The 18,630-nt window shown below is 39.5% G+C and overlaps 1 protein-coding gene across 5 annotated transcripts; it reads right to left on the bottom strand.

Moving 5' to 3' along the window:
• Positions 1-3,669: 3,669 nt before the first annotated feature.
• Paip1 (Poly(A) binding protein interacting protein 1) lies at positions 3,670-18,185 on the bottom strand. Of its 5 annotated transcripts, XM_067772632.1 has the most exons (4): positions 18,040-18,185; positions 17,560-17,965; positions 7,000-8,635; positions 3,670-5,550 (listed from the first exon to the last, which is right to left on the bottom strand). In XM_067772632.1, exons 3-4 carry the CDS (start codon positions 8,573-8,575, stop codon positions 5,546-5,548), a joined length of 1,581 nt encoding a protein of 526 aa, XP_067628733.1. In that variant the 5' UTR covers positions 8,576-8,635; positions 17,560-17,965; positions 18,040-18,185; the 3' UTR covers positions 3,670-5,545. The 5 variants fall into 5 exon arrangements, with proteins under 5 accessions (XP_067628733.1, XP_067628728.1, XP_067628729.1 ...); XM_067772627.1 differs by having other exon boundaries at positions 3,671-8,635; XM_067772628.1 differs by having other exon boundaries at positions 3,671-8,635; positions 17,607-17,965.
• Positions 18,186-18,630: the final 445 nt, after the last annotated feature.

Genomic DNA, 18,630 nt, shown 5'->3' with positions numbered 1-18,630 from the left:
TTAGAGGTACTAAGATCTTTTTTTTTAATTCAGGAGAGTCTTTAGTTGTTCCATGTGCAAACTTTAAGCCGAATTTCAAAATCAACGAATAATGATAATGATTTATTGCCTGGGCCTGAGGAGACAATAAGAACATCAAACAAAAATGTGTTTCTCAAGGGGGCCCGCGATTTAGAGGGGACATAAGAAGACAGCCCGTGGCGGTTCTGAGCGCAGTATTTTGGCAGGCCTGTAGCTTCTTCCAGTGGGTAGATTTTAGGCTTGGCGACCATATAAGGGACGCGTAGCACACAAACGGCTGGCCAATTGCTTTGTAAGTGGTAATGAGCGTTTCTTTGTCTTTTCCCCAAGTACTGCCAGCAAGGGATTTGAGGATTTTATTGCGGCTCTGGATTTTCGGAACAATTGCGGCTGCGTGCTTACCAAAATGTAGATCCTGATCAAACGTCACACCTAAGATTTTGGGGTGTAGGACAGTCGGTAGCGTAGTGCCATCGACGTGGATGTTCAAATTGTCGACATTTGGGACGTCCAAGTTGTAAATAAGGTCGCGGATGATTTAGTCGGTGATAATGCCAGGTTTCGCGAGGCGAAAAACTGGAGAGATCAGGGAGGTAGTGCGATTAGTGCTCTGATATCAGGGCGGTATCCACTGGGACAACAGGTGACAGGAAGGATGTAGATGTTGATGATTTCTAGGTTTACATCGCCTGACCGGACAGATATGCCGTGACGTTCAAGGACACTGTCCCTGCGGCCGATGTCGGGATCAAATAAATTGTATTGCACTGAGTGGTGTATGATAAACGCAAGATCGCCTCCATTTCCGCTCTCGCGATCTTTTCTGTGGACGTTATACCCAGAGCAGGTCTGCAGAACAGACCTTGCTGTGAGTTTGGTCTCTTGAATCGCAGCAATGCGGATGATCCATTACAGTTTAACTGCAGAATTGTGAAGGGCAACGGGGGAGACGCCGTCACTCTAGTGGTAAGTGAGGGTTGACTACGCCTGAGTTCGGGGAGGTCAGGACGCAATTGCTGTTGTGGCCCTGGGTAAGCATTGGGGTAACCGATGTAGTTGGGTTTGCGGCCTGGCAGCATGGCGCAATGAAACCCGTCGGGGGGTTGCCGTCGCGGAGACCAGAACATCTAGCAAAGTGGCACCGTCCTAGTCAGGAGCTGCATTGGGCAGATGACGCAAACGTATATATTCTGTGCTGGCAAACGGTGCAAAAGGTGGTAGGGACTAAGAGTCTATTTCCCTGACCTACACGATTGCTGCCGGAAAGAGGGGGAAAAGAAGAGTGGGCGGGGCTGATGCTCAGCATTGCTACCGACTCAACTACGGAGATAGTAGTTATGAGTGGGAGCAGCCGTATGAGCTGGTGGCGCCGTAGGGCGCGGAGCAGGAGGGTATGCGCAGTTCTCTGCAAGGAGCTGCTGGGTGTATGACAATTTGTGGGAGGGACACAACAAATTAAATGGGGTTACACCGGAATGACAGCCCTTGGTCGGGAAAAATCCCGGGTCGCTCCGGTACATAGAACCGGCTGCCTTGGGAAGCGTCCGAAACCCTCCCAACGTAAGCCTTAAATTTAGGGGCAAACTTTCACAACTTTTTTTTTTTGTATGGGGACCAACACATTATATTGATAGCACTGATAGCAGTCAACTTTTTGTACAGAACCACCCCTAAAGCAAATGCTCGTAAGACATTTTTGAAGCACTATGATTATATGTGGCAGCAACACCATCAACAACCATCAAAAGCAGACCTTCATCATCCATACAAAGTCGAGAGCCTCGTTTTTCAACTTACTCCCGCAGAACCCACTTATCAGTGCCAAATATTCTCGTCTAATAGGAGACAGAAATTGCGAAAAGCTTCTTATCGGTTGTATGGGATATATGCTATATATATGAGAGATCTCAATGGTATTTTCAGAAAACAATACGTGCCATATACTTAACATCTGGTAAAATTTCAATTAAATTAAAAGCTCATAAATTTAGGAAGATATGACATTTGTAAAATATCGGTTGTTTGGGGATGGTATGGGGAACACAAATGGGTCAGACAAATGTCTAATCGGACACCTTAATATATACTCGCTCACCAAATTCTATCAATATATCTCAAAAATTTAGGAACTAGTTTGCGTTCAAACAGACAGACGGAATCGTCAAACAGACAGACACTGCTACAACAACAGCACGGACAGACAGACATGGCTAAATCAACGCAGCTGATCATTGCAGTATACTTATTGAGTGAGTCTATCTCTTCTCCTTCATTGACTTAAATATTTGAGATTCGGGACAAATTTAATATACCATTTCATTATGGTTTAATTATTAAAGGTTACCCAGGTAGGCCTTAGAAGTGTTATTTCTTTTCAAACTCCTTTCTGAATAATGAACAAAACTTTAAAACAGTACTGAAAGTTTTACTTTTTTAGTTTTGATAGTTTCTTTTGATAAAATTAGTAAAAATTTAATAATTTGTTGTAAATTTTTGGGTAAATTATTAATAAAAACGCAATTTTGTAACAATGTTGAGTACTTGGACTTTGTAATTATTTTGCAGATGCCGCAAATATGCTCAAATCCTGGTTGCTGTGCTGCCCGTATGCTAAAGACGAAGTACTAAGCAACTTCCGAAAGTTCCGGCTGTGTGTAACTGCCAATAGTTTGAAACCTAGCGTGTGCTCAAGCTGGGCATAGCTAAAGGCAGTGCGTGACTGTTTCTTTGCAGCTCTCCTCGACGCAGCTCATGCCAATGCGCCGTTCTTTCTTCATCAGGCCAGTGGCCAGTGATTGTGGCAACTATCCTAAAGATTTATTTTCTTAAATGATGCATCTCGACCACCTATGATGCATCCTTCGGTGCCTGTTGCGTAGTCAGCTGCAGTCTAAAGCGACCTCTTGCAGCTGGTGACGATCTTAGACGAAGTGATGGGATGGTAAGCGCCATGAGCACTGCGGATTAAAAAAAATTTTTCTTTTATTTGAAAGCTTTTGAAATGCATTTTTCTTCGAATATAGTTACTGGATAAGACCCCAGGATTCTGCTTGGAAGATACTAGCCGAGGTTGAAAGACGGGCTGACAGCGACAGCTAAAATTCCTGAGAAGCTTTCAGCTCCTAAATCTCAGTCCATATATCCATCTTAGGATTTATCTATGACGCCTTATGCACACCATCATTTTCCCTCAATGTTAAATGTGACTAACAGGTTGTTTATAACGGCCATATTCTCTAACAAAGCCCTTGGCTAAAGCTTTATCAATCGTCATGTCTCAAAAGGAGATTTTTGTCGAATTTGTGCATTTTCGAAAAAAGGGATTTCATTTTTCCCGCCTCTCCACTTCTTCTTAAAACAACCATGATTGGGGAGTGTCACATTTTAAAAAAAAACTACATGCAAAACCTCGTGTAATTGAATCATGCCATTTCATTTTCATGAAAGTTATATTTAATACATGAGCATCAGTTGCACCACAATGGGTTAATTCTGTGTGATACAACTTTTACCACAATAGTCCCTTATATGAGATTCGTATACAATTGTCAATCACACTTTGTTGAATACACTTTGATACCAACTAAGCGAGTTTTTCTTATTACCTTTTTATTTTTCTCTTTTTAAATAATTTTAACAAAAATAATATTTTTTTTTTCATGCAATTTTTTTTTTTTCGTTTTTTCTTTTATTTAACAACTAATTTTATATATTTTCACAATTTTCGTTTTATAACTTTTAAATTTGTCGTTTTATTTATTATGTTTTAAACAGCAATACATAGTCATTGAATAAATAAACAAAAAAAAAAACTAGATTTAACATTTCAAATATTTGTTTTTAATAATTTAGTGTACAATTGCCTTCAAACCTATACCGTTCGTAATTAAAATGCAATAAAAAAGTTGCAAATGAGTGTATACATTTATTATTATATATTAATTTAGGCAAAGAGATTGAGCATAAAATATTATTAGGAGCTTAATAAGAAAAAAACCAAAATAAAATAAAAAATATTTAAGTCTTGTTGATGACGATTGAACGTCACTCAATACGGAAGCACTGAGACTTATATGGTTTTCTTTTCTGGAAAAAATATAACACCAGTTTTACCCTTACTCTTGTATCGTGCTGCTTGGCATTTTTAAAAATAGGTAAATTTGTTGGTATTGGTGTTCGTTTGCTTATGCAGAGGAAAATACTTTCGTGACATGATCAAAAAAACGTTCGAGAGAGCTGAGGAACGGTAACATGTTAACATTATTTTTAGAAAAGAAAGCGTCATTGAATACGATCTAATCAAAAGTACTAAACAAATGGAATAAAACATGAAACCGTTCACTTTGTTAGCACAGTACTATATCTCTGTGCTGAAATTACAGTTACACGTTCGTCGCTCACTTAGGTGAATGCGAGTCTACGACCATTTCGGGGTATTACAAGTTTTTAGAGTATTTTTATGCGTTTTATGCTTTCGTTAAATTTTAAAAACACAACTGAGAACAAGTTTGCTCAGGCAATGAAACATACAAATTTTAGTTTCAGATAATATAATTTAAGAAAAAAAAAATACATTATAATTTGTAATATTGTATTGTGACGAATATTAGCAACACTAAGGGATACTATCATCTCTAAGCCGGTACTAAGCAGTGACTTGTATGCACATAAACAAATCAATCATTATGTCTACACATATGTCCATACAAGCAGCGGAGAGAAACGCACAAACACATGCATATATCTGAGTTACTCCCAAAAGTAGGGAATTATCGGTAGAAGTATCACTCACATATACACGCGCATATGGCTATGCGAGAAGCTATAATCGTGCATCTGTAGTTTATAGCTGATAGGTTTATAGCTGGTAAACAAGTAGTAAATTCTAGAAGAAGAAACGCCTAGAAGTACGCGAACGAGACAGCAGAGGCTATAAAAGGAGCGAAAGCTGAGTAAACAGCAATCAGTTTGATTTAAGCAAGCTATTAGTTGTCAAGTAGCAGTGTTATTGTGAAGTACTTTAATAAAGGCCATTTTGCATTATTGAATAATAGAGTTATTTATTCAACAGTTTAGCGATACGAACGTTAGTAGAAGGTTGCAAATAAGCGGAATTGCACTAAATTCGATACCATATGTTACAATTATTGTTTTGTGTGGATATTTATGTCGTGTAGTAAACAGGACACAAAAAAATGTAATGGTCAATCGAAGTACGAGAAATATTTAAAACAAATAATTTAGGTTTAACTGAGGGAATAGCAAATTTTATCGTCTAATAGTAAAAAATGTTAAAAAGCAAAATATATTAAACGTCATTCTTTTAATTGTATCACAACATAAATAGCTTTTCAATTTACATATTATATATAAATTAATATTTCTGTTGCAAAATTCCTTAAACGTAATTCATCCATTCATTCATCCAATACACTCTTCTAAACTGATTCTTCATTTCGTTTTCAATTATTTGTTTGGCTTTTTTTTTTTTTTGTCTCTAGCTTCACATACGGCAACTGTAATTTCAGCCTAAAAGTAAAGCATACTTCAAAAAATTGCGATAAATTCAGCATCTCACAGCATTATGTATTTCTATGTATGGTCAATTTCGTGTGAATTCAACAACTTGTTTGCGATGACGCCACCGATTCTCCCTTATATCAATGATTGAGTACAGAATAATGTGACTGCGTATGATAACGATTTAAAACGGATATATACGGGTGACATAAAACATTTTATCTCTTGCAGCAGGATTTTATTAGATCCCTGCAAAAATCGTTGGATCATGTGGTCCACTGGAGTACATACCATTATACTCCACTGTAATGCAGCAATGGACCAACTCATGTTTCTACACGAACATATTGTAAGCCGATCATTGCTCGTTTTTAACGATTGTAATCACTATACGATGTTTACTGGACTGTGGGTACTCCACGGATTACTCTGATGTAATGCGGAACTGGAGTATATGGTCCAGTCCGAGGACATCGCAATGTTAATTGGACCATATTTTTTGTATGAATTGTGGTTAATTTTGGAGCACTCGCTTGGTCCATAGCGAGTACTCCATACATGCATGCATGGAGTACTCGCGATTTTTGCAGGGATCACATGTATTAAATTGATTTCTTATAAGCCTTTAACTGTACAACAGGGTATAAACAATGTTTTAAGCCACAGTGCACTTTAGATGTCCGAATAAGACTATTAAGGCCGACATTACAAATTTGACAAATTCAAATGTGGGGCTCTTCTTTTTTAAAAAGAGCAGGGCTGCAAATTAGCCCCGTACTGGCTTTTTGAACTTGAAGTTTATAACTACTCCAAAATTGTTCATAGGCATAATAGTAGAATTTGATGGACTAAAAATGAGATAATTAAACTGTTTTTAGATCTTATTAAGTTGACAACTGTACGATTGGATTTTCTGACCATTGAAGAAAAATCTGCAATTGCTTGTTCCAAGACAATGGAAAACTTCAATATAATGAGCCCGACATGCAAAATAATGAAAATTTAAAAACCTATTCCTATAAACGGAGCACTGCAGATGACGTGGAACTTGCCGAATAAGGTGGAGGTATATTTTTAATATTTTTTTATATTCTAATTATTTTGTATTAAGATATTGGAATCGAATCGAAACGAACGGGCTCATATGCCGGAACAAGTTTTTGCATCATTCAGAAGGATTAATACTATATTAAAACCTCAAAGAAAAAATAATTTAAGTAGGTATCGAAAACAAGTGGTTTGGAAAATTGCTAGACACGTATTAATACATTGGCAGGGTGCTATACGTCTTAAGTCTGTATACGCATTACTTCTTTTTTAATAGACGTAAATAAGACTTTGCTTTGCGCAGATTTGCAATTTAGTTAAGTTTTTGGAATATATTTATGTCTCAATGTTTTGCTATTCTACTGGGACTGGACAGGGCCATTGTTTATGTACGCGTGTTATTTTGCTTACAAAATTCTTTGTATGCTCTTTCAGTCTCCTCGTCCATTTCAGGATCCAAATCAACATCAAGATCAATTCCGTCGCCATCTTCGTCGGTTGATGCGCTACCCTGCATTGACGCTGCACCATCGGACAAGAAAGCGGTTTCTTCTGCTGTAAGTTCACGTCCATCAGGTCCGTAGAAGATAGGCTCATCACTCATTCGCAACTGTTCTGGAGTTTGCATTGCCGCTGCAGTTGCAGCTTCAATTTCCGCTGTCGGTGAATTCATTTTTCGACCCCAATTATTCTTTTGCAATGATATAACATTCGCCGCTAAAGGATATTTTCCCGGTGACTTTATATTTATTGCATCCAAATGTTGGATAATATCACGCATTTCAGTAGGACAATCCGCTGTCAGATCGTAGCCTGCTAATTTTAGTGTTAAACAAATGCAACGAATATTGTCTAAAGATTCTTTTAACAATAATTGTTTAAGTGAGTATACAATATTTTGGGCAATTAGATGAATGCGAGTATCATCACCACGCAATTGCATGTACAATTCAGCGAGGAATAAAGCGGTTTCGCGAACTTTTTGTTGCTGATTGTGGTGCATATATTGTATAACCTCTTGTTGATGATAATCTAATTTATATTTGAGTAACACGTGAAATAGTGAGTCTTTCTTTAAGTTGAGCATATGCAAAAGGTTGTAGAGCTTAGCCCCCATATAACGAAAGTTAGGATTTTGTATAGATTCTTCGAAAATATCCTCCATGGCATTCGATAAAACAAATTGATTACTTTCCATGCCTTCGAATATAGTAAGGAACCGCGTGGCAATCGAGTCAAACTGCCCAGGATTTTGATTAAGACATTGGATTACGGTCTTTAAATATTCGAGTGCAATTGTTTCCACATCCGAACCAGATCCTGTGCTGTTACTGCTGCCACTATTATTAGAATTGACTGTATTAGTATTATTGTGACGTTGAAAGCGACCTTGTCCACCATGATTTTGAGGATGATGAGGATTTTGCGATTGTTGATTATGATGAGGATTCTTATTATTATGTCTGGGATTGTGGCTGTGGTGCTGGTATTGTTGTTGTTGATGATTGTAAAAATTTGCAGTATTTTTGTTCCCACTATTACCGCCTCCAGCACCGCTTATTTTCAAGCGTTCTTGTACGGAGGTAGTAAGTGAGGTGATTGGTGAACCAAATTGCTGTTGCTGACTATGCTGATAATGATGCTGTTGATAGCCATTGGAATACCGTTGTGAACGTGCTGGTTGTTGTTGTGGCTGTTGGTATTGTTGATAGCTTTGATGATTGCAGTATTGTTGCTGATTTTCCAATCTTTCCTCAGCACCACCATACGTTGCATTGCCACCACCACCGATGCGAGGAATAAACTCTTTAGCAAATGGTGATAATTTCGTGGGCGAAACAGTACGGTGGTAAGAGTCTGGGATATTTGGATTTAATGTATGTGAAGTGGCAACATGTGTTGGTGTACTGCTAGCCGATTTTGGCTTACGCAATGGCGTATAATCTTCATCTTCAGTAAATGGGGCGCGACCCGGAGTCATATCCATGGTGTTATTTATACAACTTGATTCAAAATTTAACTTGAAATTTAATGCGTCGTGAAATATCTGCAAAAAAAATTAAAAAAACGAGCAATAATTACGCAATTCACAAGGTCGAATATTAGCCGAATGTTTTATGTTTTAATCAAATAATATATTAGAAACTATGGAAACAACTTAAAACTTACAACTTTACATACAACGAATACAATACCCTTGTGAATTGCATAAATGTAACATAACTAGTGTATCGAAAACTATAGAAAAGTAAGAGTATATAAGTTCGGGTATAACCCAACATTACTTACATATATACTCAGCTGATAATTCTTACAGCTGCTGGCGGTTTTGGCAAACAGTACGAGAGTATTTTTGCCAAGTAAAGCTTTTCAATGAAAATTAATCTACCTTGTAGTTGCTGTTCGTAGTCGGCATAAACTTGTAGGCCCCGTTGTTGTTGTTGTTGATGTAATGACTAAGTCACTCCCCGAAGGTTTTTGGGAGGTTTATCGATGCTGATGGTCTTTTGCCGGATATAGATCCGGTTTGTTCCGGTAACAAGCCCTATTTAGGTATAAGCCTAACCATATCTAAAACGATTTAGTATGACATTGAACCTGCTGGGCCATCCCACGCTCCACCCCCTAGTTCCATGAGGTACTTGGGGTCGCCAGAGACTCGCTTGCTAAATAAACAGGATTCGCCACGAGTAGGTGAGGTTGACTAGGTTGTGGAAGCTAAAAATTGCGCTGGCAAACCCGCTACATAACTATTCATAGAACGATACGAGTACTAAGTAAGTAGTATCGACACTTTTCTAAAAAATACTTGAGTATTTTATACTCGATGCTTTTCACAAAGTACTCAGATACTTTACCTCGGTACTTTTCCCAGAAACTTTACCAATTTCCGGGGCTCTACAGGTGTAAGTTCAACCAAGTATATATAAAACCACAACTTGATCAAAAATTGAGATATCTTCACACGAAGATATCGTCGACGATGCGGTAAAGGCTGCTAATTCCACCTTAAACTCAAAACGGCTTTTTGGTTATGGCAAAGAGGATAAATACAATAAGAGGCGTCACTTGTTATTTTTTTGGCATTTACTCGATGTATACTGAGAGGTAGTCGCTAATTTTTTTTTGGGCGAGATGTTTATAAATGTCTTCTATACATTTTCGTTGGGTATTTGTGTTTATTTTTCGACTGTATTTAATTAATTTATTTAATTCTCTTTCCAAAAATCACAGTTGCACAAGAGGCCTTCACGGCATGGATAAATTAGAGACAATTAAAAATGTCCCTCTCAGAAAACATTCGACATTAATCTTTTCAATTTCCAGCGAGATATTCGCCACAAAATAACGAGTGACGGCTCTTATTGTATTTATCCTCTTTGGTTATGGTGGATTGGCACCCGAATCACGAAAATTTTATAGAAACAAAACCTGGTAACTCATAGAAAATTATGAAAAGCTGCTAACTCCATAAATTTCAATACATTTTAAATGTAGAATGTTGAGCGGCATTATCATTCAATTGAATTTTTTGTTCTACTGTTCTACGATATATTGGTATTGAAGATGGCCGAAATTAGATTATAACCACGCCCACTATAAAAAATTCCGAAATATGGGAAAAAGGGACAATGCATTAACAAATACTGATAAAGTGGTGAAACTTGGCGAGTGGATTATATTATGACACAAAATAGAAATTTAGTACAATTTTGCAAAATGAGCGTGCCCCATCCACATTAAGTGAGGTAAATTTAAGTTTTGGAAATTTCGAAAAATGTATTAACTGTTTTATATATTTTTTGAAGTTCTCAATTCTTTTATTTGCGCGCAAGTATTAACACAAACAACATCACCAGCTCTGAAAACTAGCAAAGAATCACTCTTGCTAATAAATGCTACTTTGAACTGCGTAGGCAATTGAAAAGAAAAGTCCCCTATCGGCAAAGGCAAATCTACAAGTCACCTAAAGTACCCGGCCTGCTGTATGGTGCAGAATAATGGACTATGACAACATCAGATGAAGCTGCTCTTAAGAGTTTTCGAGAGAGGAGTTCTTCGAAAGATTTACGGACTCCTAGGCGTTGGCGAATACCGAAAAAGCTAATGATGAGCTTTACGCAGACATAATGCAGTGAATCATAACACAGCGGCTAAATTGGCTGGGCCAAGTTATGCGAATGAAAGATGATGCTCCGGCTAAGAAATGATTTAATTGGAGCCCGCCTATGAAAGCAGAGGATGAGAGCGGCCCCACTCAAATTAAATGGGGTTACACCCTGTCCTGTCACCTGTTGCCCCAGTGTATACCGCCCTGATATCAGAGCACTACTCACTGGCGATAATCGCATTATCTTAGGCGATTTAAATACACACCACGATTTTTGGCATTCGAACTTTCCGGCGGACAGCAGGGGTGAGATGTTGGCAGACCAAATAGAGTTAACGAAGTTCTGCACAATAAACGGAGACGCCCCCACTCGTATGGTAGAAAGATGTCACAGTTCGCCAGATCTATCCAAAGTGAGCGCAGGTCTAGTAAACTGCGTCAACTGGCAGCCGATGGTAACATTGGCATCTGACCACCTTCCTATACTCCTTTCGCTCGAGCGAACCGCCGACTTCATCATTACTGAGAACCGCAATTTCATCAACTTTTAAAAAGAAAGTGGGATTACTACAAATCCTTTACAGACAATCGCTTTGCTGCCCTCCTTATCCCGATTGATGCTCCCCAAGGGGAACGTGCTTTCCGCAAGGTCATTGAATCCGCCTCGGCTCGTTTCATTCCCGCCGGAAGAATTTCGGATACCGCCCTGAAATCAGCGCACTACTCACTGGCGATAATCGCATTATCTTAGGCGATTTCAATGCCCATCACGATCTATGGCATTCTAACCTACAGGCGGACAGCAGGGGTGAGATGTTGGCAGACCAAATAGAGGAGGCGACGTTCTGCACAATACACGGAGACGCCGCCACTCGTATGGTAGGAAGCTGTCACAGTTCGCCGCATCTATCCATCGTGAGTGCAGGACTAGTAAACTGATGATAACTCGGGCGATCTGCCGACTTCATCATTACTAAGAACCGCACTTTCATCAACTTTAAGAAAGGAAAGTGGCATGATTACAAATCCTTTACAGACAATTTAAAGAATTGTAACCTCTCTGCCGGTGTGGGTAAGCTTTGGTCCACCATAAAGTCCCTATCGAATCCGCCAACGGCACATCGACAAAATCTCCATCGCCTTTGTCGATAAAGTGTTGTCGGATGCGAAAAAATGATAGAGCGCTTTTTGCGGAAAATATGTAATCTACGGTTGACAAAATTAGACGGTGGGCCAACAGACGCGCACACAAGCATAAATACAGCGCTATGAAAGCAAAGAGGGATTTAATTATCTAGCACATGTCTTCAACTTGTCCCTTTCCACCTTCCCCCATCCCCGGAAAATGGAAAATGGCCAAGGTGGTCCCGCTACTAAAGCCTGGTAAACTAGCTAACATAGGAGATTCTTATCGTCCGATATCTCTCCTATCGCCAGTAGCCAAGACACTTGAAGCCATTCTGCTACCCTATTTTAATGCAAATTTGCAACAAGGCAATCATCAGCATGGCTTCCGAAAATTACATAGCACTACCACCGCGCTAAATGCCATTAGCATTAAAAGATTGAATTTGTCAGAAGTGAGCGGTGCCACGCCACGTTTTGGAAGAAACTTTAAAGAAGGGGTCGCTATTAAATGAATAGATATATAAACTATTTACTGAATAATGATGCATTTGGTTTTTAATCATTATATATATATTAGAGAGGGTCAAATTGTATGGATGGATTTTTTCCCATCAGAAGTATAGCAAAAACGTAATCTGATTCTAAGAAAAATTGCTGAAGACACCATAGCTCTAAGTCCGATTTCGAGGTCCCCACTTTCGCAAAATAGATATTTTGCATTTGAATGTGGGGTTTGACCAAAAAATCTTCATAGCTTCTGATAGAATTATAGGAAAAATATCATATGTGGCTTACTATATTTTCAAGTAATAAGCAAAAATTGTTTTCTACTAAAACGAATTCGAAAAAAGAATAACTGTCTGAATGAATGAAAGTTGTTGAAATGTTCTGAACTTATTTTAGCTGTAAAGAAAAAAATTTTCCATATTTGTTAAAGATGATAATATAGTAGTTAAAAGTTCATTTTAGGCTGATGTCTCATAATTTAAGCCTGATATCTCTACTGAAATTCACAAACACTATAGATATTAATACAGATTCTGAAATATATGTAAAATACCTTTAAAGTAAGCCCAATATGTTATTTTTCCTATAATTCTATCAGAAGCTATGAAGATTTTTTGGCCAAACCCCACATTCAAATGCAAAATATCTATTTTGCAAAGGTGGGGACCTCGAAATCGGACTTAGAGGTATGGTGTCTTCAGCAATTTTCGGGGAGCAACCTTATCGCTACAACAACAACAACAACAGAAAAGGAGAAGGAGACTGAGAAAGAGATAGAATGAGACGAAGATGGAGATAGATGAAGCGAAAATACGGAGGGTGGAGTGAATGCAAAGATTAGGAAAAAGTGTAAAGGGGCGGGGCAGAGTGAGACGGAAAAATGTATGCAGATAGACCAAATTTAGGGCAGAACGTCTGCCGGGTCTGCTAGTATATATATATACATATATATATATATATATAAAGGGGGCGTAGTCATCGTGCGATTGCGCTCATTTTAAATAGCGACGGGAGGTGATTGGGGTTACACGTTTCCTACGCCGATGACTGCACAATAATGGCTACAGGCCCAGGCCTACACGTCGATTAGTTTTGTAAAAAAAATTAACAGCTATCTCCCTGATCTCTCCAGTTTTTTCGCCTCGCGAAACCTACATTATCGCCGACCAAATCATCGGCGACCTTATTTACAGCATGGACGCGCCAAATGGCGACCATATTGAACATCCACGTTGATGGCATTCCGCTACGGACTGTCTTACACCAAAAAATATTGGGTGTGACGTTCTACCAGGATTTACATTTTGGAGACCATCCATCCGCAATTGTTTCTAAAATCCAGAGACGTAATTAAATCCTCAAATCTCTTGCCTGCAGCACTTTGGGTAAAGACAAAGAAACGCAAATAACCACTTACAAAGCAATTGGCCGGCCGATCTCCGATATGGTCGTCAAGCCTAAAGGTTACTCCCTGGAGGAAAATGCAGGCCTGCCCAAAAACTGCCCTCAGAACCGCTTCTTATGTTCCCAGAACACCACCTACACAATGAGGCGAAACTACTCCCCATTAGGAAGGGAAATGAAATGCCGAACAAACAGTTTCTGTTGAATACCCAGAATCCTGGGCATCCCAACAGACATCTGATTGATAAGGCTACACCTCCCAGGGGCTTAAGGGGCCATCTCCGTAACCATGATGAGGAAATACGACACCTGAGAGCACAGCCGTATGAAGCAAAAAAGCACAAGCAAGTCGTCGTTGTAGCAATGTTTCGCCCCACCTAATAGCTGAGACCGATCACAAATTGTCATCAATATCCTCTAGCGGGAGTTCAAGGAAACTTGCTGTTTCGATAGGGGTGGACCATAATGAAAGGGGTGGACCATAATGAAAGGGGTGTTAGAGGCGTTGGTTCCACATTACAATTAAAGAGATGGTTGGTGTCATGTGGGGACACATTGCAAGCGGGGCATACATTTTGTATGTCGGGGCAAAGAGGATAAATACAATAAGAGGCGTCACTCGTTATTTTTTTGGCATTTACTCGATGTATACTGAGAGGTAGTCGCTACTTTTTTTTGGGCGAGATGTTTATAAATGTCTTCTATACATTTTCGTGGGGTATTTGTGTTTATTTTTCGACTGTATTTAATTAATTTATTTAATTCTCTTTCCAAAAATCACAGTTGCACAAGGGGCCTACACGGCATGGATAAATGCGAGACAATTAAAAATGTCCCTCTCAGAAAACATTCGGCATCAATTTTTTCAATTTCCAGCGAGATACTCGCCACAAAATAACGAGTGACGGCTCTTATTGTATTTATCCTCTTTGGTCGGGGTTGATTCTGGATATGTAAGAGTTTAACCTGTTGCGGTATCCAGAACGAAGTTGAGCCAGAGTGACTCGCGTTTCCCTGGGGAGTATGCGTTCCTCTTCCGCAAGTTTTGGGTACTGTTCCCTGAGTACTGGATTCACCGGGCAATTCCCGGCATAAAGTTCCGACGCCTGTTTGTGGAGTTCACCAAGCACCTGCTTGTATTTTTTTGCCTCATATGGCTGAGTTCTCAGGTGCCGTATTTCCTCAAAATGCTTACGGAGATGACTCCTTAAGTCCCTAGGCGGTGCTGGCTCATCAATCAGATGTCTGTTGGGATGCCCAGGTTTCTGGGTATTCAACAGGAACTGTTTGGTTAGCATCTCATTTCTCTCCCTGATGGGGAGTATTCTCGCTTCATTACGTAGATGATGTTCTGGGGACATAAGACAGTCCGTGGCGGTTCTGAGCACAGTATTTTGGCAGGCCTGTAGCTTCTTCCAGTGGGTAGTTTTTAGGCTTGGCGACCATATAGGGGACGCGTACTTGCTTTTTACACCGTGTATCATCGCATTTTCATATTTCGGTCAACAACAACATTTTCGCCATCTTTTGGAGTTGAAACACTTGGCGACGTTTCCCAAGGCGGGTCGTTCTATGTACCGGAGCAACCCGGGATTTTTCCCGACCAAGGGCTGTCATTTCAATGGAACATTTAATTTGTTGCGTTCCTCCCACAAATTGTCATCCTCCCAGCAGATCCTTGCAACTGGACTGCGCCTGACTCTCCTGCTCCGGGAAGGTATCGAACCCAATCTGGGTCCTGCATCTGACCCCGGTCCTGAGAAAATGGTTTTACTGTTATACCGGAAAAGAATATTTTTATGACGGTCAGAATCTTGTCACGTGCAAGGGATGGTTGCATTGGACAGGTTTTTTGGGCTAGACCCCAAAACCCGACGTCCTCGTAACTTTTATAAATATTTTGTGGATCCTTGCTGTTCACGCCCAAGGGCGTCCCGTTGTCTGCGCCTGAGCGCTCCCCCACTACCTTCCAGCAGCTCCGCCAGCCACAACAAGTACTCGCTGTTGCTCGCGCCCCATGGCGTTGTAGTAGAGTCGGTAGCAATTCCGAGCATAAGCCCCCGCCCCCATCTTCTTCTCTTCCTCTTTCCGGCACTGGCATTCGAGTAGGTCAGGGAAACAGACTCTTAGTCTCTACGACCATTTGCACCACATAATATATATGTTTGCCAGCACATAATATATATGTTTGCGACATCTTAGTTAGTTAGCTATTTATTTATTACGGCTTAAAGCCTAATTCAAGAAACAAATAGTACTATTCTATCTTATAGGTAGTTTTAGAAAATTCATATAATTTTGCCTTAACAACTAAGATTTCATTGCAGTTTTTAATTTCCAATGGGAGCTCGTTGTAGCCCTTTAGGCCATCTGCCCAATGCAGCTCCTGTCTTTGCCGGTGGAGGCGGTCATTTGCTTTGTTACCGGAACGTACCCGATCTATATCCGGCAAAGGACCATCAACATCGATAACACTCCCCAAAGCCTTCGGGGAGTGTCTTTATCTTTATCGTTAATACAACAACAACAACAACATTAAGTAAGGTACTAGCCTGACCCGACATTCTAAGGCTCACTTGCAGAAGGTCGTGTTGTTTAAAGCTCAAAGTTAATTTAAAAACTTTGTCAATAATGTATCGGTTTAACCCCTCATGTCAAGATAACTCGAGTTAAAAAAGTTAGCTTGCCGTTCTGCAAGTAGGCCTAAGTCATGCAACGGCATCCTCTCATGAGAAACTTGGTTGATAGTCCTTTGAAAATTTGCGCTATACAACACTTGAGTCCCAAGCTTAGACAGCTAGAGCGTATCGCTATTCCATAACAGCAAGGGAAATTGTATCCCCCATAAGGCCTGTATCCAGTTCGCCAGTGTACTTACGCTGAATATGTCTATCTATATTTATGCAATGCTGGAAAGACAATTTCGGCTAAATAGCTGAAACTAGTCCCGTTTGCAAGGCAATAAGGGGAACACTTCTGTAAGCGCTGTGAAGAACAGACTAAAATATTTTTTATGCAGTTACCGCCAATATACGCAACGCATGTACTGTATGTATTGTGGAACCAACCATATTTTCAATTGTATTGTGCAACCCAGCAGTGTGGTCCAATCCTGTTGATATAGGGGAGTTCCCGTGAAGTCTTGGACCGTTAGAGGATTCGATGACAATTCACACTGTTAATATAACAACAACAATAATAATCTTCTCTTGTCAACTTCGTTTGTTTCCACAACTAGTTTTATTTTAATTAAATTTAAATGAAAATTTGTTGGTTCGGCATTACAAGTAAAATAGGAACTTTATATGCAAGGAACAAATTATTTCACTTTCCCTGGTGTTGTTGTTGTTGTTGTTATAGCGATAAAGACACTCCCCGAAGGCCTTGGGGAGTGTTATCGAAGTTGATGGTCCTTTGCCAGATGTAGATCCGATACGTTCCGGTAGCAAGCACCATTAAGGCACCAGAGCGGGACGATTTAGTATGACCACATGAAACCTTCAAGAGCATACCGCTCTCCCACCCCCTAGATCCGTGAGGAACCTGGGGTCACCAGAGCCTCGGCTGTTAAAGTAACAGGATTCGCCGCGGGTAGTTGAGTTGACAATTGGGTTGGAGAAGCAATATTTTGCTCTAGAAACACTTTGAAAGGGTTGCGCTACACAACCCATTGAATCAATTTGGTATTTTAGTCGCCTCTTACGACAGGCATACCTGCCAGGGGTATATTCAAGGCCCGCTGACCCTTTCATGCCCTAGCGGCGATTCATCGTTATCATTAGTTTTCGGCTAATTAAGGTTTTGTTATAGGGATGTCATACCTGCAAAGTGCTATTCACATAACTTTCGAAATTTTTATTCAACTTCCTCCAATTCTGTACTTCTTTGACTCTATGTTTTGCTTTCCGTCTATTCGTCAACTCTTTCTGCTTTGCTAATTATGCCCAATAGACACGCTGGCGGTCGGATGAGCGTACTCGTTTTATTTTTATTTTTTTGTTGGTTGTTTTTAACTTTTAATCTATACCATGTTTCGCCTTGTCAAGTTGTGCAGCTGAAATGTGGGAAGTTACAAAATTCTTCAAGCCAGGAACAATGTTTTCTCAGGACTCGCACCACATTAAGCATAAAATTTTAATTATGAAGTTAAATGCTAATATATTAATCGTTTGCTTTTATTTTTGCATGTCGCAAATTTATTTCTTCACTGATTGGCCCTCCACGTTTCTACCATAACGACGTGTAGAAATAAAGCAAAAAACTAAATTCATAATTGTTACAAAAGAAGTTGAGCAACTTACCTATTTTTCCCTGAACAACTAACGACGAATAAGTAGACTTCTAAAATTTTTCAAGGAAATATTAGATGGGTATATAAAATTCTCTTAAAAATGTTCGCAATACACAAGGAGAAAACAGAATTACTTCATCTTCCCTCATATGTCATTCAAAATGTAGGCAAAGTTTAGTGTTGATAAACTCAACGAATTTAAGGCCATATAAGATAACGCCACCTGTAGCTGCAGGGACTACTCATTTTGGTGAAGTTTTACAAGACGGTGCACCATCTGATTTTTATCAAAAATTATCAAAGGTGGTATCAAAAGACGGGTTCCGACCTCCGTTTTTAGAAACCGAAAGTTAAAATCAAAAATTTTATTTCTGTCGAACGATTTTTCCAAAAAACAAGAAAAAACGCTACCCACGTTTTTTCTTATTCGATAAAAATGATTTGTTATTCGTTGCAAACAACCTTAAATAGAACGAAAAAGCGCCACCACGAAGAAAACTACATGGGACTAAGCTTTATAGCTTCAAACTTCCGCAACCCAATCGTCAACCTCACCTGTTACAAACATAAATATATCATACACATATTTATCTTGCGAAGC

This window comes from Eurosta solidaginis, chromosome 3 (assembly GCF_040869045.1).
Source record: "Eurosta solidaginis isolate ZX-2024a chromosome 3, ASM4086904v1, whole genome shotgun sequence".
Taxonomy (NCBI): Eukaryota; Metazoa; Arthropoda; class Insecta; order Diptera; family Tephritidae; genus Eurosta; species Eurosta solidaginis.
Note: the sequence above shows the minus strand (reverse complement) of the source record. Positions and strands in the feature narration are given on the sequence as shown.